The sequence below is a fragment of the Bison bison genome, unplaced genomic scaffold (genome assembly GCF_000754665.1).
Source record: "Bison bison bison isolate TAMUID 2011002044 unplaced genomic scaffold, Bison_UMD1.0 scf7180017864264, whole genome shotgun sequence".
NCBI lineage: Eukaryota > Metazoa > Chordata > Mammalia > Artiodactyla > Bovidae > Bison > Bison bison.
Window position 1 is genome coordinate 1,298,530 of NW_011494836.1, and position 26,754 is coordinate 1,325,283.

At 38.2% G+C, this 26,754-nt stretch overlaps 1 protein-coding gene across 8 annotated transcripts in view; it reads left to right on the top strand.

Annotated features, from left to right (window-relative positions):
- APC (adenomatous polyposis coli) overlaps nucleotides 1-26,754 on the top strand; it is a 138,160-nt gene that overhangs the window by 23,549 nt on the left and 87,857 nt on the right. Inside the window, exon 1 of one of the 8 annotated variants that reach the window (XM_010848360.1) lies at nucleotides 11,438-12,361. The exons of 6 other annotated variants lie outside the window; for them this stretch is intronic. In XM_010848360.1, the coding sequence (XP_010846662.1) occupies nucleotides 12,287-12,361 (75 nt within the window). In that variant the 5' untranslated portion in view covers nucleotides 11,438-12,286. Of the gene's footprint in view, nucleotides 1-11,437; nucleotides 12,362-26,754 lie in introns of those variants that run through there. One more of the 8 variants, XM_010848357.1, reaches the window with a different exon arrangement.

The window sequence follows — 26,754 nt, forward strand, 5'->3', positions numbered from 1 at the left end:
CAGCAGTTTGTTGTGATCCACATAGTCAAAGGCTTTGGCATAGTCAATAAAGCAGAAATAGATGTTTTTCTGGAACTCTCTTGCTTTTTCCATGATCCAGCGGATGTTGGCAATTTGATCTCTGGTTCCTCTTCCTTTTCTAGAACTAGCTTGAACATCCGGAAGTTCACGGTTCATGTATTGCTGAAGCCTGGCTTGGAGAATTTTGAGCATTACTTTACTAGCATATGAGATGAGTGCAATTGTGCGGTAGTTTGAGCATTCTTTGGCATTGCCTTTCTTAGGGATTGGAATGAAAAGGGACCTTTTCCAGTCCTTTGGCCACTGCTGAGTTTTCCGAATTTGCTGGCATATTGAGTGCAGCACTTTCACAGCATCATCTTTTAGGATTTGAAATAGCTCAACTGGAATTCCATCACCTCCACTAGCTTTGTTTATAGAGATGCTTCCTAAGGCCCACTTGACTTCACATTCCAGGATGTCTGGCTCTAGGTGAGTGATCACACAATCGTGTATTTCTGGGTCGTGAAGGTCTTTTTTGTATGAAGATCTTTTTTCTCATGTCTCTACATTGTTCTTTATTGCATCTGTACTGGTCTTACCTAAAGCAGATATTTGCAATACCATCATTGGATAAATGTCAGCCAAACAAAGCCAAAACAAATTTTGCCATTGTTCTGAACTTTAGGGCAAGGGTCACAGTGCTCTGGGGCTCATCTTCCCCGTATAAGCTCATTCTTCAGAGTGTGTTCCTTCCTTAGGGTTGCAGGCTACCATATGGCATGCAGAGAAAGTGCCAAACGAGTGACAGTGAATCTTGTCTCCTTGTTTTAAAGTCTGCTAATTAATAATTTTAGTTACATCTGCCAAGTCCTTCTTACCATGTCATATAGCATATTCACTACTGTAACACCAGGGCATATTTAGCCTAATACGTGTTTAACGTATTTAATATCATATAAGAGCAGTGAAGCAGAATTAACTCAGACAAAGTTAATTTCTGAGTTATTCCATTGTTCTTATTTCTTTTGCCTTTGCTTATACGCCCACCTTCAAGGATTACCTTGATAGTGCTGCCTGATAGATTTGCCATACTCCCATAAGACAACCCCAAACTGTTTAGTTTTAGTTATTTAACTAAATGAACATAGAAGTGTGGAAATGTCTCTTGCATTTAAAGCGATTTTGTTCTAGATATCTTCCAGAGAAAGCTGTGGTTACCCATTGATAAAAATTTGTGGGTCAAGAGAATTTTTTATGGATTCCAAATTGACATTGTCTAAGCTGTTTGAGATTTTTTGTTTCCACTTATTCTATTATTTAAAAAATGTATTCACTCAATAAATGTTTATTGAGCATCTGCTGCTGCAGAGCTAGGTGCTAGGATGATAATAACTGAACATGTAACTTTTTTGGTAATTAATTTATTTTAATTGGAAGCTAATTACTTGACACTGTTGTAGTGGGTTTTGCTGTACATTGACATGACTCAGCCACGGGTGTACATGTATTCCCCACCCTGAACCCCCCTCCCACTTCCCTCCCCATCCCATCCCTCAGGGTCATCCCAGTGCACAGGCCCTGGGCACCCTGTCTCGTGCATCGAACCTGGACTGGCAATCTATTTCAGGTATGGTAGTATACATGTTTCAATGCTATTCTCTCAAATCATCCCACCCTGCCCTTCTCCCACAGAGTCCAAAAGTCTGTTCTTTACATCTGTGTCTCTTTCGCTGTCTCACCTATAGGGTCATCGTTAACCATGTTTCTAAATTCCATATATATGCATTAATATACTGTATTGGTATTTTTCTTTCTGACTAACTTCACTCTGTATAATAGGCTCCAGTTCCATCCACCTCATTAGACCTGATTCAAATGTGTTCTTTTTAATGGCTGAGTAATATTCCATTGTGTATACATACCACAGCTTTCTTATCCATTCATCTGCCGGTGCACATCTAGGTTGCTTCCGTGTCCTGGCTATTGTAAACAGTGCTGCGATGAACACTGGGGTGCACGTGTCTCTTTCAGTTCTGGTTTCCTTGGTGTGTATGCCCAGCAGTGGGATTGCTGGGTTGTATGGGAGTTCTATTTCTAGGTTTTTAAGAACTCTCCACACTGTTCTTCGTAGTGGCTGTACTAGTTTGCATTCCCACCAACAGTGAAAGACAGCCTTCAGAACGGGAGAAAATAATAGCAAACGAAGCAACTCACAAAGAATTAATCTCAAAAATATACAAGCAACTCCTGCAGCTCAATTCCAGAAAAATAAACGACCCAATCAAAAAATGGGCCAAAGAACTAAACAGACATTTCTCCAAAGAAGACATACAGATGGCTAACAAACACATGAAAAGATGCTCAACATCACTCATTATCAGAGAAATTCAAATTAAAACCACAATGAGCATACCATCTCACACAGGTCAGAATGGCTGCTATCAAAAAGTCTACAAACAATAAATGCTGGAGAAGGTGTGGAGAAAAGGGAACCCTCTTACACTGTTGGTGGGAATGCAAACTGAACACGTAACTGTTTATGAAGCATGAGACTCTGAAGGAGAAACAAGCTGCTCTGGGAGATAACACAGTCATCCTTTAGTATCTGTGAGGGGTTGGTTCTGGGACCTTGGAGAATATCAAAACCCGGAGATGCTCAAGTCCTTTATATTAATATAAAACAGTATAGTATTTACATATAACATACACATATCCCTCCCATTATACTTTAAATTGTCTCTAGGTTTCTTATAATACCTTGGCAGTGCTATGTAAGTAGTTGCCAGGCTGCTTGGCAAATCCAAGTTTTGTCTTTTGGAACTTTCCCCAAATCTTTGCTATATATTTTTGATCCATGGCTGGTTGAATCCACAATGGTTAAATGTAGAATCCAAGGATATAGAGCACCTCCTGTCCTTGGATCCAGGTGGATGATCTAACATGAAGTGCTTATGAGGATGAAGTAGTTTGACCAACACTGGCTTAGGAGTCAGACTGCCACTTCACTGTGGGTGGACCTGAATTAATTTTGAAATTTCTTTGAGCCTCAGTTTTCTATGTGTGTGAATAGTAATCTTTAATTGCAGTTCCTATGCCCTTTGGCAGTGAAAGTGAGTGAAGTCGCTCAGTCATGTCCGACTCTTTGCGACCCTGTGGATTGTAGCCCACCAGGCTCCTCCGTCCATGGGATTCTCCAGGCAAGAATACTGGAATGGGTTGCCATTTCCTTCTCCAGGGGATCTTCCCGACCCAGGGATAGAACCCAGGTCTCCTGCATTGCAGGCAGATGCTTTAACCTCTGAACCAGCAGGGAAGCCCAAAGCACTACCGATTTTGAATTAATTTGTATTTTCCTTAAGAAAGGCTCCCCCACAATTTATATATGTACCTGGATCTGCCTTTGGCTACCTTAATTTTTTTCTCCTTCAAATGTGATGATTTCAAATTGTGTCCAACTTAGAGGTACTTAACTTTTGAAGGAAAAAATAAAAAAATAATGTGTGTTGGTAGAAATTTTATAAGATTAAGAAAAATTACGATTTTTATAATTTCTACACCCAGGGAAGACACTTGATATTTTAGTGATCTCTTTTCAGTCTTCTCTGTGCACATACATAGTTCATTAAAAAAAAAGACAAGGCTAGTTGGCTAGTTAGTATCATATTACAAATTATGTATTTCACTTTAATATGTAATTTTATAATTTATTTTTATAATTAATAAATTTAATTATGATTATTAAATTATATAATATAATAAGTGTTATAAATATTTATGAGTTAATAATTTGATAATTCTCCATTTTCACTTAATGTCACATGAATTATATAATACAATTGTATCTAATTATCTTCCATGACATAATTTTATTTTTTTCTATGAGATTGACTTTTTATTTAGATTCCTCATATAAGTGATCCCATGCAGTATTTGTTTTTTCTGCCTGGCATATTTCACTGAGCATAACGCCTTCAAGGTCCATCCATGTTGTCCCAAATAAGTAGGGTTTCCTTCATTCTCATGACTGAATAATATTCCAGTGTGTGTGTGTGTGTGTGTGTGTGTCATCATTTTTATTTATTTACCCATTGATAGACACTTTTCCATATCTTGGTTATTAACAATATGCTGCAGTAAACATGGGAGTGCAGAACTCTGTTCCATACCCTGCTTTCATTTTTGGGGGTACATCCCCAGCAGTAGGGTTGCAGAATCATATGGTAGTTGAATTTTATTTTCTTGAAGAACCTCCATGCTGTTTTCCACAGTGGCTGCACCAGTTTATATCCGCACTAACAGTCCACTAGGGTTTCCTTTCCTCCACATCCTCCTTGGTATTTGTTATTTCAGACTTTTGATGATAGCCATTCGAACAGATGTGAGGTGATACCATTCTGGTTTTGATTTCATTTCCCTGATGATGAGTGATGTTGAACATCTTTTTATGTATTTGCTGGTCTTGTGGATGTCTTCTTTGGGAAAATGTTTATTCAGTTCCTCTGCCCACTTTTTAATCCAGTTGTTTGGTTTTTTGGCTATTTAGTTGTGGTTTTTTAAATGTAATCAATATTTTGGATATTAACCCATTAGATATATGAGTTAGAAATGTTTTCTTCAATTTGATAAGTTGCTTTTTCATTTTGTTGATGGTTTCTGTCTCTGTGTAGAAGCTTTTCAGTTTGATGTTGTTCTACTTGTTTGTTTCTGCTTTTATTGCCTTTGTTTTTTGGTGTCACATAAGAAAAATCATTGCTGAGACTGATATCAAGGAGCTTACACTCTATGTTTTAGGAATTTTCCAGTTTCTGGTATTAAATATAAGTTTCGAATGCATTTTTCGTTGATTTTTGTGCACGTTGTAAGGTAGGGTCCAGTTCATCCTTTTGCATGTGGCGGTCCGGTTTTCCCAACACCGTTTATTGAAGAGACTGTCTTGTCACCATTGTACATGCTTAGATCCTTTGTTATAAATTAATCTACCATATTTGCATAGGCTTATTTCTGGGCATTATTGTCTTCCTTGATCTGATGTCTGTTTTTATATTAGTGTCTTTTTTTTTTTTTTGGAGCATAATTGATTTGCAACTACCATACTGTTTTGATCACTATAGTTTTATAATAAAGTTGGAAATCAGGACATGTGATGCCTCCAGCTTTTTCTTCCCCCCAAGATTCCTTTGGCTATCTTGGGTCTTTTGTGGTTCCATAGACATTTTAGGATTGTTTGTTCTGTTTCTGTAAAAAATGCTATTGGAGGTTTGAAAGGGTTAACGTTGAATCTGTAGATCACTTTGGATAGTATGGACATTTTAACAATGTTAATTTTTCTAATCAGTGAGCTTGGAATATCGTTCCCTTTATTTATGTCTTCAGTTTCTTTCATCACTGACTTATAATTTTCACTGTACAGATCTTTCGCTTCCTTGGTTTAAATGTATTCCTATGTATTTTATCCTTTTATATTTGGCATAACTTTAACTATCTTTAAGTGTGCCAAAAGTATAATCAACCTAGCTGTTGTTATCAGTCATTGAGTTTGTTTCTAAAATTTCCTTTGTGGAGACTATACTGAGTATGTTTGAATATTAATATTTGTATCTGATTGTATGTAAGATCATTTCTTTAACTGGACTTACTTCAGTATAACCATTCTATTTTTATGCATTCATTCATTTATTTTTGGTTGTGCTGGGTCTTCATTGCTGCACGTAGGCTTTCTGTGGTTGCAGCCCTCTGGGGCTACTCTGCTGTGTGCAGGGGCTTCTCATTGTGGTGGCTTTTCTTGTTGTGGAGCATGGGCTCCAGGCACACAGGCTTCAGTAGCTGTGGCCTGTGGACTCTAGAACGTGGGCTCAGTAGTTGTAGCGAACGGGTTTCCTTGCTCCGCAGCTTGTGGAATCTTCCCAGACCAGGGATCAACCCACGTCCCCTGCACTGGCAGGCAGATTCTTATTCACTCTACCACCAGGAAAGTCCAGTATAAGCATTTGAAGGACTTTAAAAAGCTACTGCTTATTTTTTTTTAATGTATTCTCACTGACCCACAATATTTTAAAATACCGTTTTCTGCTTAATAGGGGAAAATTATATTCTTTTGTTTTTATTTCTTTGATTCCTTACTGTAGTGGAACATTTTCTGTATATTAGTCCCTATTGTTTTTCTCATGTTAATTGCTAGTACATGACTAGGAAGCTTTTTGACAGGAAAAAAGAAGTTTGTTTCTTTCCTCTGTAGGCAGATGCATTAGGCTGTATAGCCCTCTGACTTTAAAAACATTTCAAAACAGTCTCCCTATTGTAGTGCAGTAGGAGCTTTGATAGCAGAAGCTGGAGTGACGCGCGGTGCTCCGCAGTTCTGACGGTACTCACCTGTGCCTGGACCTCGTCTTCAGAGATTCTGACTTGATGACGTTTTTAAAACTTCTCAAGCTCCTAAAGCGATTTTATTGTGCAGCCACCCAACCTCAGAAACTTAACCCCAAGTAGATGGTTGTATTTTACAGTAATATTCATTATTCAGCATTTGCATTACTATTATTCCTTGTGGGATCTGCATTGCATGCCCTTTGGAGATTAATTTCAAATCATTCCTTATACTAATAGGACTTAATAAACAGCATATTATGGTGTACACCATGAGACATTCAAGGTACAATCGGGTGTGGCTCTCCCCTAGAATTCTTACAGTCAGGACTAGGAAAGGGGATGTACACAGAGGCACTAATATGTTTGTACCATAAAAGAGGCAGGAACAATGGAGGGAAGATGAGGGTGGATTGAGTCTGGGTGGAATGGTCGATTATTTCATGGAAATCTATGTTTAAGCTGAACCTTGATTTGGACCAATAGAGCAATTAATAGTCCTTTATGTGTAAAAAGTGTTTCACAGTTTATAAAATTTGTCTATACTTACACATCTGATCCTTATAACAGCTCTGTGAAATAAGCCAAACAGTTGTTCTCATTTTACTGATGAAAGAGTAGTCAAGTAGAATCAAGTAGAATAGTTGTGATATCCGGAGTCCATAGAGCTATGAAATGAAAGATTCAGAACTTGAAACCTGATTCTTCAGTCTGTGTACGCTGGAGCCTTCTACTGTACCACATTATAGTAAAGGCAGAAAGTTCTGTATTTAAGGTGAATTTTAGAATTGGCTAAGTGATTAGTTCGGTGGCTCAGACGGTAAAGCGTTTGCCCTACAATGCGGGAGACCTGGGTTCAATCCCTGGGTTGGGAAGATCTGGAGAAGGAAATGGCAACCCACTCTAGTATTCTTGCCTGAAAAATCCCATGGATGGAGGAACCTGGTAGGCTGCAGTCCATGGGGTCGCAAAGAGTCGGACACGACTGAGTGACTTCACTTTAACTTTCAAGTGATTAGTTTGATTGGACTGGTATTAGGATGCACATTTTAGAATAGTTGAAGATAAAGCTTTAGTGCAGTTTAGGCAGAATAATGGCTCCCTAAAGATGTCCACTTCCTAATCCCCAGAACCTGTGAATATGTTGCATTATGTTGCAAAAGGGAATTAAGGTTGAAGATAGAATAAAGTTGCTAAGGAGATACCCTGATTGTCAGATTGTGGAGGTGGGCCAATGTAAGAACAGTCTTTCAAGTAAGTCCTTGAGAATGTAAAAGAGAAGAGCAAGAGTCAGAGAAAAGGCTAATGACCGTGGAAGCAAAGTGACAGCTGCGACCTGAGAAGAGCGCAGTCCCCCACTGCTAGTTTCGAAGATGCAGGAGAGAGCCCTTGGCCCGGGACTGAAGTTGGTCTCTAGACCCAGGAAAGGGCAAGAGAACACATTCTCCCTAGAGCCTCCTGAAAGAAGTAAAGCCCTGCAGACACCTTGATTTTAGCTCAGTGAGACCAATTTTGGAACTTGCTTTTTGAAGTAACACAGAACACATATATATTATATGAGGACTGTGTGTGTACCTCCCACTTGGTCTATACACCACCTAAACTCCCATTGCCTGTACAGCATTTCAGCTCCTTCTCGTGTCCCATAAAAACTAGAAAAGAGGAGAATTGGTCTTCAGAACCAGTTGGTCTTTGAAATGTGACTGACTTTATTTTCTTCTTATGCTTTTTTGTCATACCCTAACCCAGTACAAATCTAAAGACTGGAAGGTTGTTAAATGAATTTGAGGTTTATTTGATTGCTTAGCCCCTGGAGAACCTATACTAGTACACGCCTTTTCAATACATAATTATTATTTTTAAAGAAAAAAACTTTCATTGATCTCTTTGTAGGCATTAATCTAGTCTATTCTATTTGAGGTCTCCAGTAAAGAGAGTTGAGTATTAACAAAGTGCAGGAGTCGAAATAGCTGAATTCAGAGCACTGGTTTTAACTCATTTTATACTAGCTGATATTGTTGCCCGTATTCTTGTCAGTTTTTGAAATCACAAGTGTTAAACTGGGCCTAACATGCTCATGTCAAAGTGGAATGCAAAGTTTAAGATACTAAGAATCCTATTATTCCTATTCAGAATAGAATCCTATTCTTTCTATTCTATTTTTTTTTTTTTTTAAGTTCCAGAAGGTTCAGAGGGTTTTTCTGTTTTTTTAACATGAACTATAGTTCACTGGTTTTAACTCATTTTATACTAGCTGATATTGTTGCCCATGGACGGAGGGGCCTGGTGGGCTGCAGTCCATGGGGTTGCTAGGAGTCGGACACGACTGAAGTGACTTAGCATGCATGCATGCATGCATTCGTATTTATAACATTTATTTGAAAAGTGAAAGTGTTGGTCACTCTGCTGCTGCTGCTAAGTCGCTTCAGTCGTGTCCGACTCTGTGCGACCCCATAGACGGCAGCCCATCAGGCTCCCCCGTCCCTGGGATTCTCCAGGCAAGAACACTGGAGTGGGTTGCCATTTCCTTCTCCAATGCATGAAAGTGAAAAGTGAAAGGGAAGTTGCTCAGTCGTGTCCGACTCTTAGCTACCACAGACGGCAGCCCACCAGGCTCCTCCGTCCATGGGATTTCCCAGGTAAGAGTACTGGAGTGGGGTGCCATTGCCTTCTCACTCAGTCGTATCCAACTCTTTGCAACCCCCTGGCAGATTCTTACTATCTGAGCCACCAGGGAAGCCCTCAACATTTACTTATGAATATTTATTAAAAACAGACGAGGTAATCCTGATGAGCACAGATCATTTGAAGTCAGTGACTGTTTATTGGTGTAGTCTTATAATAGCCTTAATATACAACTTATTTCTGTAGTAAATTTTAATCAGAAAATATTTTTAATGCATACAGATACATGTAGCCTGAATATGAAATTTGTAACTTATTTCTGGAGTAAATTTTAATCAGAAAATATTTTTAATGCATACAGATATATGTAGCCTGAATATAAAATTTGTACATAAATAGGGATGGCAGGAGCTTTATTCTGAGATACATATAAACCTAGTAGCACAAATTTTGGAGAAGGAAATGGCAACCCACTCCAGTACTCTTGCCGGGAGAATCCCAGGGGCGGCGGAGCCTGGTGGGCTGCCGTCTACGGGATCGCACAGAGTCGGACATGACTGAAGCGACTTAGCAGCAGCAGCAGCAGCACAAATTAATGTTTCAGTGACCTCCACTGTTTCCATATTTGTGCCAATACATTTTGATTGTATATGTTTTTAATTGTAGTTTTAAAAATAACTAAGTATACGGAAACATATACACTACCATGTGTAAAATAGATAGCCAGTGGGAATCTGCTGTATGATTCAGGGAGCTTGGGATGGGATGGGAGGTGGGAGGGAAACTCGAGAGGGAGTATACCTATGTACATATAGGTATACATATGTATACCTGTTGCAGGAAGGGGACCCCTTCCAGGGTCCGAAACTGGGCTCTTGTCTAACACTCGGAAATGAATTGTCTGAGGAGACACGTGTGCTGACAAAGCAAGAGATTTTATTGGAAAAGGGCACCCAGGTGGAGAACAGCAGGGTAAGGGAACCCAGGAGAACTAACTGCTCTGACACGTGGCTTGCAGTCTTGGGTTTTATGGTGATGGGATTAGTTTCCAGGTGGTCTTTTGCCAATCATTCTAATTCAGAGTCTTTCCTGGTGGCGCACGCGTTGCTCAGCCAAGATGGATGCTAGCCAGAGGGATTCTGGGAAGTGGACTGACACGCGGTATCTCCTTTCGGCCTTTCCCGAACTCTTCGGGTTGGTGGTGGCTTATTAGTTTCCTATTCCTTATCAGAATCTCCTGTCATAAAACAACTCATGCAAATGGTTACTATGGCGCCTGGCCAGGGTGGGTGGTTTCAATCAGTGTGATTTCCCCAACATACCTATAGCTGACTCATGTTGATGTATGGCAGAAACCAACACAATATTGTAAAGCAATTATCCTTCAATTAAAAAAATAAATAATTTTTAAAAATAGCTAAATATATTGTTATACAAAATTCAAATCAAACTTTTGTGGAATTGATGAGAAAACTGGTTTGCAAATCTTACTGAAAAAATTCAGTTGAAAACATTGTAAAATGTAAAGTTTTAAGATTGGCTTGCTTTGTGATTTGAATTATATTGATTGATGAATGTATAATGGTCATAGCTTTCTGTAAAATTTTTTCACTTGAATCACTAACTTTTATAACACATGTAATAAAAATTTAGACAAATATTTTGGCTACAAACTGGTGTACTAAATAGTAGCTTGAATCATAGTCAGAGTCAGGAGTTGTTTCTTAGGGTACTAAGAAGTTATTTTAAAAGCTTTTTAAATTCTGTGTTTAGAAGGGTACTTTTTCTTTCCAGAAGCTTTAGGCCTTATGAGGAATTATCTGTTCTGAATTTGTCACAAATAGTTGATGACTAAATAAGTCCTAGTCAATGAATCATGCACTTAAAGTAAAGAGAGTCTTGAAAGCCTTTTGTAAAACTAAGTCATCTTGACAAAAGAGATATTTAGGACAGAACCAAGTTGATTAATGTTTCTTTTACTTCAAATATCAAGGGAAGGTGTTTCTAAATATATTTAAACTTTTCATTTGTTATATATATATTTAATTACTAATAATATGTGTTTCATTTGTTCATTCAACAAATATTTAGGGAGTATTTGCTATATAAGCATTATAATACAGAGACAAAAGAAAAAAGTATCCAAAAGCAGAAAGGAAAAGCAGAAATTACTCCATAATCCACCTTCCATGGATAACTGCTGTGAATATCCACTCTATGTATATCTGTGGGCATTTTGCTATTTGTCCATTACTTTTCTAATTTATACCATTTTTATTAAAATGAAATTGCTCCAAATACACTGTTTGATAGCTTGCTCAGTGCTTTTCTTGCTATTAATTTGAAAAATTAAGATCATAATAAATATATTTCATTTAAAGACCTAACATTAAGTATTCTTTTAAATTTGAAATAGATCATGAAAACTGATTCCCCCCACCCCCCACATTTTAAACCAGATTTTAAATCCAGTTTAAATCCTTGGCAATTTGGATTTTGTCCTTCTAACTAATAAAAAATAATTCACGCTTTACTTGGTTAAAAGTGAAATGTGGAATTTGCATTGAAATATTCAAGTCACAGATTAGTAGTGACTCATAGCATTTACTGTGTCAGGATGTGTTCTGAATACTGCTTCATATATATTTACTCCTATTCAACGTTTCTATTCCCATTTTGTGGGGGAAATTAAGCACTGAGCCTTTAAGTGACTAAAGTCACACAGCTAGTAAATCACAGAAGCAGAAGATTTAATCCAGATTATGTGACTTCATGATTTTGGTCTCAACTACTCTTCTGTACTGCCATCATAGCTTTTCTGGAAACTTGTGTTTTTAATTCATAGTTCCAGTGATTTACCTAGCAAATCGGTGATTTGCAATGTAACATTATTTGTTTTGATACATTTAGTAGAATTCTTTTTCTCTGTGCTGCAAAGCTGTAAATCTTAGCAAGTATCGAATGAGATGTAATTCGTTACTCACCCACCCACCTCTAGTATCTCGTGCTAATAATTTTTCTGCCCCATGTACCTCCCCCACCCCACTGTTTCTGCTTGTCAGCTTCCGTCGGCTGCAGTGGGTGGCCCGGAGGTAGAGTCCAGGGGCGCTAGGTGCCGGCCTGGGCTCGGAGCCGTGCGGTGGGGCGGGGCCCTTGCTCTGCTGCCCTTTGAGTTCAGAGTGCGAGTCGGAAAGAGGCGCGTGGAGCCGCTGTGTAATCGCTGGATGCGGACCAGGGCGCTCCCGTTCCCGTCGGGGACCTGCCGATTGGCTGCGCGCGCGCACACGTGACCGACATGTGGCTGTATTGGCGCAGCCCGCCTGGGTGTCACTGGAGACGGGATGGAGGTGCTGCTGGGCTCGGAAATGGGGTAGGTGCTGGAGCTACGCTGGCCCAGCTTGCTGCCTGGGTTGAGAGTGGGCGGGGGGCGACGGGGAGGCGATTTTTCCTTGCACTGTCTAAAGCCGATGGCCTTACCTTGGCACAGGGTCTGCAGCCACAGGCCAAGCGAAAAGGCAGGGGCGTCTCCCCCCACCTTCCCCCTACTGCAGCACCGGAGATGGATTTCTTGTGCTTCTGATCCTGGGTTTTTGACAGAAGAGGGAGAAGGGGGAGGGGTACGAGTGTTAAGGGGAGACTGGTGTGAGAAAGCTGTTTTTGAAGGTAGAAAGAGGTTTTGTTTTTATAATGCCTGTTGACAGAGTAGAGTGGAATAACAGTATCTAAGGAAACGGGTAGAGGACAACAAAGAATGGAGCATATTCATGGCAGGGGCGAAAGCTGTAGCCCATTGAAAGGCTTCTTTTCCTCCCTGGCCACAGGGACACATGCAGTGGTAGTCAAGAGAGGGGATACAAAGCTGCTGCTGATGGCTGATGTGAACCTTGTGGAAAGGGCAGCTTGGGAGAGGAGGAAGAGGTGGAGGCAGGTACTGCAGAGCTTGAGTGGTGGCTTTGGTTGATTGATGAAATTTTGGTTACCAAAGAGCCTGCCTTTGCAAACGGTCTCAGTGAACTGCCTGTGAATAGGGTGGCAAAAAGATACCAGTGCCTTTGTTACTTTGAAGTCACAACCCTAGTGCCTTTTTGCAAATGACTGCAGCAATGCTTTCTCCCACCCAGGCTGAAATGATAACTGCAGAGGAGTAAGAACCCTTGCAGCAATGCTGTTGGTAGAAGTCTTTTTATAAAAAGCCATAATTTATAATTACAACCTGTATAGAAGAAATTATTTAGATTTTTAAAAGTAGGAAGAATATCTGGCTATGAATGTTTTGACAGTGGACTGTATCAGACACTTTGATTCTATATCACAGAAGAGATGTTCAAATTCTTTGCTTCAGATAAATCCTGTAGGAAATCTTAATAAATTATGTATGAAGCAGTGGATCTTTTCCTTTGTTAACATAGCTTTCTGCTATTAATTAGGTTATTCAAGAGTAAATCACTTTATAATGTAAATTACTTTGGGAAAAATTATTGTGATAAATTTTTTCATAGGCTTAATATTTAAGATCTGTGTTAAGTATTTCTATTACTTTTTGGTCACTTTTAGATATCATTGAATAAAGTCTATAGGTAAATATTTCAAATTAAAGCACCATGATTTTTCTTTTAGATATATTTCTGTCTAGTGAATACTCATAAGGTATACTCTTGATATTGAGTGTTTTCATTGCACTGTTTTTTGTTCCTTTCATTAAATGTCTAAAAACATGTTTTCAGATTGAGTATAGTTTTAAATGCTGTCTTATCTTTATGCATATTTATGGTAGCCAGCTTGTCACACCTCCCTACTCTCTGATCAGAATGGCAGTGGCTTTGTAAAGCACCCCAGGGTCAATGTATCTTAAGTAGTGTTCATTATGTATTAGAAAGTCTTGAAAGAACCTTTTATTTTTGTTTTAGAAATTTTTTTTCAAGATAAGGAATTGAACTTGAATAAAACTAGCCTGGTTTTCACTGATAAATAAGCAATTTTATTCTTTATTTTTAAAACTATTTTTGCTCTAAGAATTATTAATCATGTATATCAGGGTTAATAGTCCTTAGAATCTCTTTTTAAAATCTGATGAAAATTGTACCTAGAATTAATGGTGTTATATTAAATTTTTAAGTGAAATGTTTTTTGTAGTATATCTAAATTTTCTAGAAGATCCTTTGATATATTTTTCCAATAAGTTAAAGAAAAATTTAAGTGAAATTTAATAGCTAATGCCATTCATATCTTTGAACTCTGGTATAGTTTTTGAGAGTTTATGGTTCTTATTTTTATATAAATTATTTTGTTTTACTATTTAAACAGCTCGGTGTAGCGTGATTTTCATTTTAAATGATAAATTATTCCTAATTACGTATATTGTGACTTTATACAAGGTCATGTATTGTATATAAGGACATAAAGAATGTAAGTCTTATGTTTTGTTCTAAGTCTGTAAAACTATTTTATAATGTCGCTTGTTGCATAACATACAAAATAATATGTAACAGAAATTACTTGAAAAGCAGTATAAATCAACAAATCATTCATTGAATGAAAAAGAAATCTCGGTTTTGAGTTTTTAGCTGTGGTGTAAAATACGTGAATTTGTAAAATACGTGGTAGCTAAGCAAGTGGAGATGCAGCAGTTTTCATAATGACATTCATAACATACTTTTTAAAGATCATCTTATTAATCAAATTAATACTTGTGCTAAACAGAATAATATTAGATTGAGATTTTAGGGGGATTAAATAAGAAAGAGCTAAAGTACGAAAAGTTGATTTCTTTTATATTTATTATGAAATACCTAATATAAGACTATACTGTCGGCTTTAGTGGTCTTTGAAATTATTGTTAATTAATATGGGTGGCTCAGATGGTAAGGAATCTGCCTGCAATGCAGGAGACCTGGGTTTGATCCCTGGGTTGGAAAAATCCCCTGGAGAAAGAAATGGCTACGCACTCTAGTATTCTTGCCTGAAGAATTCCATGGACAGAGGAGCCTGGCAGGCTACAGTCCACGGGGTTGTGTCAGTGTTGGACACAACTGAGCATCTAACACTTTTACAATTGATATGGTCAGAATTGAGCTATTGAGGAGTTCAGAAGTTAAATATTCCTAAGTATGTCTGTGAAGTGAATCAAAGCTGTTAATTGCGGTCTTTCATGCCTTGCTCTTTCGATTTTTGCCATTTCTCTTATTTTTAAAAGTAATCTCACATAATTTAGCAGTCTTCTTATATTAAATGTTTTCTTTAATTTTGACCTCCCCCGCTTTGTTTTTCTACCAATCTCCGAGTGTAATTTCACCTAGTACACAGGATAGGATAGGGTAATATGATGTAGAGAAGATGACTTGAGGAAGTACATTCACTACGTAGTTGCTGCTGCTGCTGCTGCTAAGTCGAGTCAGTCATGTCCGACTTTGTGCCATCCCAGAGACTGCAGCCCACCAGGCTCCCCTGTTCCTGGGATTCTCCAGGCAAGAACACTGGAGTGGGTTGCCATTTCCTCCTGCAACGCATGAAAGTGAAAAGTAAAAGTGGAGTCGCTCAGTCGTGTCTGACTCTTATCGACCCCACGGACTGCAGCCTACCAGGCTCCATCCATGGGATTTTCCAGGCAAGAGTACTGGAGTGGGGTGCCATTGCCGTTTCCGACTGCGCAGCTAAGTACCTACTAAATGCCAGACAATATAAAGGTACAAGACATGGAAACTAACCTCCAAGAAACTTACAGTAGAACTATTTGAAATATTATTGCTACTGCATTGAAAACACAGCTTTGGCTACTCCTACAATCTTTAAAGATTTATGTTATCTAAAATGTCTTCTAATGTCAAGGAATGTGGTAGTTTGCTGTTTGAAACACAATGCCTTGTAAAATTTGCTTGGAATAGCAGATAATTCTGAAATTAAATTTCTTTTGAAGTATTAAGTGCCTTGAATGTAAAAGATGAAGTGATTTCTAGATCTTCTAGCTGTAATAGTCAACAATTTGTGGTACTTGGTTTCCATAACCTTAGAAGGAAAGTTACACAGATCATTTCTTGTTTTGGTATAGATGACATCTCACTTGTTAAGTATTAGGTATGTTCTTGAAAATTATTTTTGTAAATCAAATCATGACATCATCAGTCCGACAAGGCAAGCTTGCACCCCTTTATTCCCACTCCCCTTATAGGCACTCATTCACACGTGTTCTTAAATATGCATTAATTCTTGTGAAATGTTCAGCATTTTGTGTCTTTTTTGTAGTTAATGAGGCTTTTTTTTAATTGTGGTAAAATATACATACATAAAATTTACCTGCTCAACCATTTTTAGGTGTATATATAGTTCTGTGGCATTAACTATTGTTGTGAATGTATCACACAATTCATCTCTAGTTCTTTTTAACATTCCCAAACTGAAACTCCACTGAGTAAGCACTGATTCTCCATTTCTTCCTCCCCAGTTCCTGGCAACCACCATTCCATTTTCTTTCCCTATGAATTTGACTTCCCTTAGAAACTCATATAAGATAAGTCTTCAGGGTTCATCTATGTTGTCGTATCTGTCAGAATTTCCACCTTTTTTGAGGCTGAATAATATTCCAGTGACACCACCCTTATGGCAGAAAGTGAAGAGGAACTCAAAAGCCTCTTGATGAAAGTGAAAGAGGAGAGTGAAAAAGTGGGCTTAAAACTCAACATTCAGAAAACGAAGATCATGACATCCGGTCCCATCACTTCATGGGAAATAGATGGGGAAACAGTGAAAACAGTGTCAGACTTTATTTTGGGGGGCTCCAAAATCACTGCAGATGGTGATTGCAGCCATGAAATTAAAAGACGCTTACTCCTTGGAAGGAAATTTATGACCAACCTAGATAGCATATTCAAAAGCAGAGACATTACTTTGCCAACAAATGTCCATCTAGTCAAGGCTATGGTTTTTCCAGTGGTCATGTATGGATGTGAGAGTTGGACTGTGAAGAAAGCTGAGCACCAAAGAATTGATGCTTTTGAACTGTGGTGTTGGAGAAGACTCTTGAGAGTCCCTTGGACTGCAAGGACATCCATCCAGTCCATTCTAAAGGAGATCAGTCCTGGGTGTTCACTGGAAGGACTGATGCTAAAGCTGAAACTCCAATACTTTGGCCACCTCATGTGAAGAGTTGACTCATTGGAAAAGACTCTGATGCTGGGAGGGATTGGGGGCAGGAGGAGAAGGGGATGACAGAGGATGAGCTGGCTGGATGGCATCACCGACTCGATGGACATGAGTTTGGGTGAACTCCAGGAGTTGGTGATGGACAGGGAGGCCTGGCGTGCTGCAATTCATGGGGTCGCAAAGAGTTGGACACAACTGAGCGACTGAACTGAACTGAATATTCCAGTGTGTGTATACCACATTTGTTTATCCATTCATTTTTTGATGGACACTTGGGTTGCTTTCATCTTTTGGTTTTATGAATAATGCTGCTCTGAACACGGATGTGGAAATACCTTTTGGTTCCTACTTTTTCTTCTTTGGAGTATTGTACCAAATTTATGTTTTTAATTTGTATAACTTTTTAACATTTTTAACTCAATACTCTTTTTTATTTTCTTAATACTATTTAAAAAATAGTAATCAGTACTATTTAAAAAAATATTTGTTGGTGGGTGCTACCACATGCAACATGGGGCTTCCCCTGGTGGCTCATTGGTAAGGAATCTGCCTGCAATCCAGGAGACGTTGGTTCTATCCCTGAGTTGGGAAGATTCCCTGAAGGAGAGCATGGCAACCCACTCCACTATTCTTGCCTGGGAAATCCCATGGACAGAGGAGCCTAGTGGGCTACAGTCCATAGAGTTGCAAAGAGTCGAACACGACTGAAGTCACTTAGCACACGCGCACGCACACAGCATGTGTAATCTTAGTTTCTCTGCCAGGGAGTGAACATATGTCCCCTGCATTAGAAGCGTGGAGTCTTAACCACTGGACTGCCAGCGAAGTCCCTCCATACTGTTTTTAAGATCTATCTGGTTTGTGGTACTAAGTCTGCTATGTAATGTTCTGTAATATCTGTCAGATGGGAAGGTCCTTAAGGTTTTTTTTTTCCAAATCTCTTTTACCACAAACTTTGCTATGGTGTGCATCCATGTATGGAACTTCTTATAGATTATTTTAGTAACGTATCAGTATATAATAAATTACCCCGAATCTTAGTGACTTAAACAAGAAATCCTTAATACTTCAGAGTTTCTCTGGGGTAGAAATTCAGGAATGTCATAATTGGTTATATGGCTCACAGTCTCTCATAAAGTTAGTTAAGCTGTTAGTCAGGCCTGCAGTCGTCTGGAGGTTTGACTAGACTGAAGGATTCACTTCTAGATGGCTCACTCATAGTCTGTTGCTCCTGACTTTTGGCAGAAGGCCTCACTTCTTTGCCATGAGCTGCTCTAAGGGCCTGCCTGAGAGTCTCCATGACACTGCGACTGGCTTCCCCCAGTGATCCCAGAGAGAAAGAGCAGGAAGGAAGCCTTTCACAAGATAGTCTTGAAAGTCATGCTCCATCACTTCTGCCATATTCTCTTCATTAGCAGTGAGTCACTTAGTCTAGACCACACAAGAGGAGATGGATTAAGCTCCAGTGTTTGAAGGTATAAAGCCAAAGAAATTGTGGATGTATTTCGAGATCACTTCATGTCTGGTGAGATTTCACTGGAATTTATCCTTGGAAGAGGGATCACTGGATTATAGGATATTTTTCATATTGTTTTTGTAACAAATTATCACAAACTTAGTGTTTAAAACAGCCCAAATTTATTATCTTACAACCTTGGGGATCAGAAGTCTGAAATGGTTTTCATTGGACCAAAATCATGATAGCAGCAGTGCTATGCTTTCTCCAGAGGCTGTTTGGTGCATCCATTTACCTGCTTTTTCCAGCTTCTAGAGTCCAGCTGCATTGCTTGGTTCATGGCCTCTTCTCCATCTTTATGCAAGCAACATAGTAAACCTCTGTCTGACCCTCTGTTTCTGTCTTCACATCTCCTCTGACTCAGACTTTTCTCTTTGCTTCTTATAAGAACCCTTGTGATTACAGCAGGTCTCCCCACATAATTCAGGAAATTTTCCCAATATTAAGAAACTTTTTTGGTTCACATCCACAGAGTCCCCTTAGCCGTGCTTTCCAGGATTAGGACATGGACATGTTTGTGGGACTGCTGTACTGTAGGCATGCACATACAGTTCTTTTTCTTTTTTCAGATGTACACATGCAATTCTGAAGTGTTTTGTTTTTTTTTTTTAAGTTTTATTTTTGTGAATGAATGTTACTTTTTTGAGTAAATTCACACCAAATTTGTTTATAGTATGGTATATAATAATGACTAAGATGGTAACCAGATATCCATTGAAGAATATTGAAATATATGTTCCACTAGCTATTTTTAGAGTCTTGGTTTTATTATCATTTGATTTATGCTGGTATATTAGCTACTTCTGACATTGTTTAGAATAGAAGCTGAGAAACATTAAAGCAGTGTGGCTGTACCTTTGAGTCTTGTTACACCATTTCTGTGGGTACTCTATCCGAACCTCATCTTCCTCACACTGTGATGTTACCTAGCCGCAATGTGGTTCCAGGCCACATTTATGCAATTACCTCCAATTGTCTCAGCAAGGTGTGACTCTCATAAACTCTGTCAGTCTCTTGAACCCAAACTTGCCTTTGAATTGTCAGTTATTTGTATCTTGGGGCTTCCCAGGTGGCTCAGTGGTGAAGAATCCACCTGCCAAGCAGGAGACACAGATTTGATCCTTGGGTCGGGAAGATCTCCTGGAGAAGGAAATGGCAACCCACTCTAGTATTCTTGCCTGGAAATCCCATGGACAGAGGAGCCTGGCAGGCTACAGTTCATGGGACTGCAGAAGAGTTGGACACGACTTAATGACTCAACAACAACAGCAGTTTGTGTGCCTGAGTCTCCTGTGGGTCGGAATCTTGAGACAAGACTTGTGTGAAATACTTGCTTTGTGAAGTGACCCAGGAGCAAGAGTAGTGGCTTAGAAGATGTTAAACAGTGAACAGGTACAGCCAGTATGTGTTCTCAAGCTGATCACCAAGACAACTTGGAAAGCCAGGACTTGCAGAGGAGCGGTGTAAAATTGTTTGCCTAAGGAAAAGGATTATACGTACTAGCTCCCATTCCCCTTCAGTCCCAACTCGTGTTCAATCTTACGTAGGCTGTACATGCATGGATGTTGGGGACCCACACTGGGGTGTCACAGAGATCCTGGAACGGAAAGCAAAGGATGCCTGGTGCAGTCAGTGTCCTGTGAGTTTATATCTTGCCGTGAGCTGTTTGGTGCAGCAGTGACTGCAGTTAAAATGAGCCACGGGAATGTAAGATGAGACAAGAATGTCTGATTTATTTGTATACGGAACCTGTTTCTCCTTTCTACTGGCATATTATCCATTTGCTAGATCATAAGATACTGAGAATAAGGAACATGTCAGTTTATCTTTTCAGTATTATAGAGCTGCTGTGACAGAGTTCCACATACTCGTGGATTAGAACCACAGAAATGGATTCTCTCACAGGACTGGGGCTGGAAGTACAAAGTCACAGTGTCGGCCAAGTTGAAACCTTCTGGAGACTGTGAGACTCTGTTCCCCGCCTTTCTCCCTGGCTCGCGGTGGTTGCTGGCATTCTCTGGCGTTCCTTGGGTTGCAGCTGACTCACTCCAGTCTGTGCCCCCATTGTCGCTTGGCATTTTCCCTGTGTCTCTGTTCATTTCTTCACGTGGCCTACTTTTAAGGATTCCAGTCATTGGGTTTAGGGCCAGTCCTAATCCCATAGGACCTTATCTTAATTTGATTATATCTGCAAAGATCCTGTTTCCAAGTGAGGCCATTTTTCACAAGGTCCAGGGATTAGCTACTTGTGACTCAACATATTTTGGGAAACCTGAGTCACCCCATAAAACTTCCCTGTAATATTTGCATGGTGTCTTGGGAATAATTAGTTTTCAAACGTTTCTTGATTTGAATTGTACAGAAAGAAACCTATCATCTTACTTTTTTAATGGGAAAGTCATCTTGGACAGTCTCTGAATTTGTGCCCTCTTTTTACTCTTCTTTGCTCTCTGTGGCTGTTTATTCCTGCATGTATTTATCTTTTTCTGACTTGCACTGAGTATCTCAGGAATCACGAAACTATTAGATACAAACCTTGTCTTAAAGGTGGGAAACAACATGGCAGATTCATGTCAGTGTATGGCAGAACCAATACGATATTGTAATTAGCCTCCAATTAAAATTAATAAATTAAAAAAATAAATAACCATTTTTAAAAAGTAATACCAAAGAAAAGTAAAGGTGGGAAACAAAACTTGCCAAAGTAAAATGGAATAATTAGAAAACAGTTAAACCAAGTTGTATTTACTGAACAATTAGCAGGAAGACTCAGTAATGGCTTGTGGGAAATAGATATTTTTGTTGTTGTTTAAAAACAATAGCAATTTAAAGGGACATTTAAACATTAGTAGCTGATGTCATAGTCATAGCCAATATGATTCTTTAAGCATACAATAATTCCTGAGTACATTCATTTTTTGCCTTTTTTTTTTTTTGCCAGTTTTAAGTAAGATTGTTTCCCCCTATGACTTGTGATACAAATTTAGGAAGGTTTTTATGTGAGGAAACAGAATTGGGCTTTAAAGTATACCAAAGCAGAGGGGGAAAAGGATGGGGCATTCAAAAAGGCGATGAATTCTGAGCAGAAGTACAAAATAGTTTGTATGGAAGAGTGAAGAGGGAATTAGTTAAAGAGAAGGGTTATTTAGGAACTTAATAGAAAATAATTGTGAAACGAAGACTGGTATTAAGTACACTAGATTGTGAAAGCTACACAGAGGTAGGAGCATGGTCTTAGGAGCTTGAGCATTGAGAACAAATATGACTTTAAATTCTGGCTCAGCCATTTGATCTGTGTTTTTAGGAAAGTTACTTGCCATTTTTGAAGTCCCATCTTCCTTAACTCTAAAACAGGAAGTGATACCCACCTCACAGTTGGTGAAGATTAAACTACACACACACACACAAACACAGATATGTATGTGGCACTTATGTGACCTATTGTAAATATGCAGTAAACAGAAGACTTTCTACATTTCATCAAGTAGAAAGATTAGCAGATATACCGAGGATCTGAATAATATAAACAGGTATTAGCATATTATATACCTGTTTTACAACTTTATACACTTTTTCCTTTTTTAAAAATTTTAGTCAGATATTTATGAAAATTAGTCATGTTCTTGATTACAAGGCAAACTTTTAAAAATTCAAAATAATAGCATTTGTAGGCAGCAGTCTCCAGTCAGTCTAATAAACAATAAATCAGTGGCAAGAAAAAGATGACTCACAAGTCATTTTATATAGCTAATAATTGAGAAAGATCTTAAGTACCCTTGAGTCAAAGAAGAAGTCAATATTGAAATTATAAATTATCAAGAAATAAAGAGGGAAATACTTCATACTAAAACCTATGATATATGGCTAAAGCTATACTGAGAAGAAAGTTAGTATTATACCTTAAATTATTATTATTAAAGAAAAAACTGACAAATGAACATGGAAATAAAGGCAGTAAGTTAATTACTGCTCAATTTAAATAACAATAAATAATAAGACAGCGGAAAATAAGAGGATATAATTAGTAAAGGTAAATTCAGAAATGAATAAAATAGAATACAAAATAGTGGAAAGGATATATAACACTAAAAGTGGATTTGGGGAGGAGTTGAAGATGAGTAAAATACATGAAACCCTGTAAAGCCGGGTTAAAGGAACAAAAGATAAAAAGCATGAATAGGAAAGGAGACAGATTTTAAAGAGACTATATACAGCACTTTGCTTATGCTTGAAAATCTAGAGGAAATGGATAATTTATGGGTGAACCGTTAATGAATCAAATTGATACAGGAAAATGAAGAAGGAATGAAAAGGCTTAACAGAAGAAAATTTTAAATACTCAAAAATCTTTCATCTAAACAAGCACCTGGTGATCTGAATTCTAGCTGACTTTCAAAGACTAGATAAGTTGTTTTTCAAACTATTCTAGACCATATACAATTAGCATAAAGTTAATTTAAATCCGTAATTTAAACTACTGGAAAAATTTCAGTCATATTGTGATTTCTTTCATAAAAATTCCACATGAAATACTGAGCAATGAACAAAGTAGTAAAATTAGTAAAATATGAACAGGTAGGGTTTATTGCAGGAATGGAGGATGGATCAAAATGAGAAAAAATAGTAACCGACAGCATCAGCAAATTAAAAGAAAAACCATATAGTTATGTTTTATCATAAATAGAGGAAAGCAGTAGTATGGGAAAGACTAGAGATCTCTTCAAGAAAATTAGAGATACCAAGGGAACATTTCATGCAAAGATGGGCACAATAAACGACAGAAACAGTATGAAACTAACAGAAGCAGAAGACATTAAGAAAAGATGGCAAGAATACATAGAAGAACTATAGAAAAAAGATCTTCATTACCCAGATAACTACGATGGTGTGATTACTCACCTAGAGCCAGACATCCTGGAGTCCGAAGTCAAATGGGCCTTTGGAAGCATGACTACAAAGCTAGTGGAGGTGATGGAATTCCATTGAGCTATTTCAAATCCTAAAAGATGATGCTGTGAAAGTGCTGCACTCAATATGCCAGCGAATTTGGAAAACTCAGCAATGGCGGCAGGACTGGAAAAGGTCAGTTTTCATTCCAATCCCTAAGAAACGCAATGCCAAAGAATGCTCAAACTACCACACAGTTGCACTCATCTCACATACCAGCCAAGTAATGCTCAAAATTCTCCAAGCCAGGCTTCAACAGTGTGTGAACCAAGAACTTCCAGATGTTCAGGCTAGATTAGGAAAGGCAGAGGAACCAGAGATCAAATTGCCAACATCCGCTGACTCATCGAAAAAGCTAGAGAGTTCCAGAAAAACATCTACTTCTGTTTTATTGACTATGCCAAAGCCTTTGACTATGTGGATCACAACAAACTGGAAAATTCTGAAAGAGATGGGAATACCAGACCACCTGACCTGCCTCTTGAGAAACCTATATGCAGGTCAGGAAGCAACAGTTAGAACTGGATATGGAACAAGAGACTGGTTCCAGATAGGAAAAGGAGTACGTCAAGGCTGTATATTGTCACCCTGCGTATTTAACTTATATGCAGAGTACATCATGAGAAACGCTGGGCTGGAATCAAGATTGCCAGGAGAAATATCAATAACCTCAGATATGCAGATGACACCACCCTCATGGCAGAAAGTGAAGAGAAACTAAAGAGCCTCTTGATGAAAGTGAAAGAGGAGAGTGAAAAAGTGGGCTTAAAGATCAACATTCAGAAAACTAAGAATATGGCATCCTACCCCATCCCTGCATGGCAAATAGATGGGGAAACAATGGAAAGAGTGAGAGACACTGTTTTCTTGGGCTCCAAAATCACTGCAAATGGTGACTGCTGCCATGAAATTAAAAGACACTTGCTCCTTGGAAGAAAAGCTGTGACCAACCTAGACAGCATATTCAAAAGCAGAGACATTACTTTGCCAACAAAGGTCTGTCTAGTCAAAACTATGGTTTTTACAGTGGTCATGTATGGATGTGAGAGTTGGACTATAAAGAAAGCTGAGCACCAGAGAATTGATGCTTTTGAACTGTGGTGTTGGAGAAGACTTGAGAGTCTCTTGGACTGCAAGGAGATGCAAGGATGCAAGGAGACATCCTAAAGGAAATCGGTCCTGAATATTCAGTTGGAAGGACTGATGATGAAGCTGAAGCTCCAGTACTTTGGCTGCCTGATATGAAGACCTGACTACTTGGAAAAGACCCCAGTTCTGGCAAAGATTGAAGGCAGGTGGAGAACGGGATAGACAGAGGATGAGATGGTTGGATTTCATCACCGATTCAATGGACATGAGCTTGAGTAAGCTCTGGGAGTTGGTAATTGACAGGGAAGCGTGGCATGCTGGAGTTCACGGGGTCACAAAGAGTCAGACACAACTGAGCGACTGAACTGACTGATGCATTATCAAAACGTGCTATAAAGTGATTTAGAAGCCACTCCTAAAATTATTTTTAAATAAAAGGAAGATAGCTGAATGTTAAAAATATTTGTTAAAAATATTTACTGAAATCTAAGAGTAAGCTTTTAAATGGTGAATTATGAAATCATTCCTATTAAAATCAGGAATAAGACCATTGTTGTTAAAATATTATTTTGAAGTTGATTCAAGCTAACAATAAGATAAAAAGAAATGAGGTCTAATTATTAGGAAAGAAAAGACAAAATTATCACTACTTATAGATTATATGATTACATACCCAGAAAATTTATAGGAAAAGACTGTTAGAATTCATAGGATAATTGGATAAGGTGTTTCCATAAGGGGTATGTATTATATAAAATAATACTGGTACTAGCAGTATTTGGTGTTTCACTCATGGCAAATCAAATAACAAAAAGCCGGAAATCAATTTGATACAAAATGCACAGGGCCTTTTCTTGGGGAAAAAAAAAGAAAATTTGATCGAATTATTCTTGACTGAGGTAAGATTTTTAATCTATTTCAAATTAATATAAATGTAATACAGTTCTATGTATATATGAGAATTTAACATAGTTCAGTGAAAAAGAAATGTTTTAATCATTCTGTAATTGGTTATTTGTATGAGAGTCAATTCAGTTAAACCACTCATAGTATAAAATAAAAATTCTAAATGAATTAAAAATCTTAATGTTAAAAGTGATTTCTGATACAAGCTAGTGAGTTAAAAATCACTTGTGTTTATCACTTCTTTCTCTTAAGACCTCATTGTGAAGTGATAGTAAAAAACAATTAAAAGAATACATGCTGGCAGTGTCACAGAATGAAAGGGATCCAGATCAAGACTGTAACAAAGTTCTGGAAGAGGAAGAAATCATGGAAATTAAAAATGATTACTGAAACATAAAGTCCTTAAGACTTCCTAGGTCTCTTTTCAGGTTACTTCTTCTTTAAGAAAAAAATACTAGGCAATTCTCTACTAGTCCAGTGATTAGCACTTGGTGCTTTCACTGCCATGGGCCCGTGTTCAATCCCTGGTTTGAGAATTAAGATTCTGCAGACTTCATGGTGCAGCCAATAAATAAATAGTAAAATACTAATTTTGAAATTTCTCAGTAGCCTTTGAAATTATGTGGGCTACCTTAAGGGGCTTGGAAACCAGAATTGTGAATTAATGCTTTGGGCCAGGAGTTAGCAAATTGCTGCTGTTTTTGAAAATAGTGTTATTGGAACACAGTCATGTGCATTTATTTGTGTATTGTCTGTGGCTGCTTTTGTGCTACAGCAACAAAGTCAAGTAGTTGCGACAGAAATCATATCGTTTACAAAGACTTATTATCCAGCCCTTACAGAAAATTATCCAACCTCTGTTCCAGGTAATTTTGGTGGCCATCTTGGAATTGCCCTCACTTGGAACAGAGTAACAGAGTCCAGCCAATGAATGTAGCCGTTTACAGAATGTAAAGGAAAGGAAGGGGTGGGGAAAGAATAGAGCAGATAGGAGACTGATTATCGCTATCTACCTGGCTTTAGTAGAAAAGAGGAAGAGAAGTAGAATGGAGAATAAATACTTCTATTGGTTGTTAAATAAAGAGAGAAGAATTAAAAATAGGTGAGGTACAAAATTACTTTTTTTAATCTGACTTGTTAAAGTTTCATATTTCTTGAGATTTTTGTTT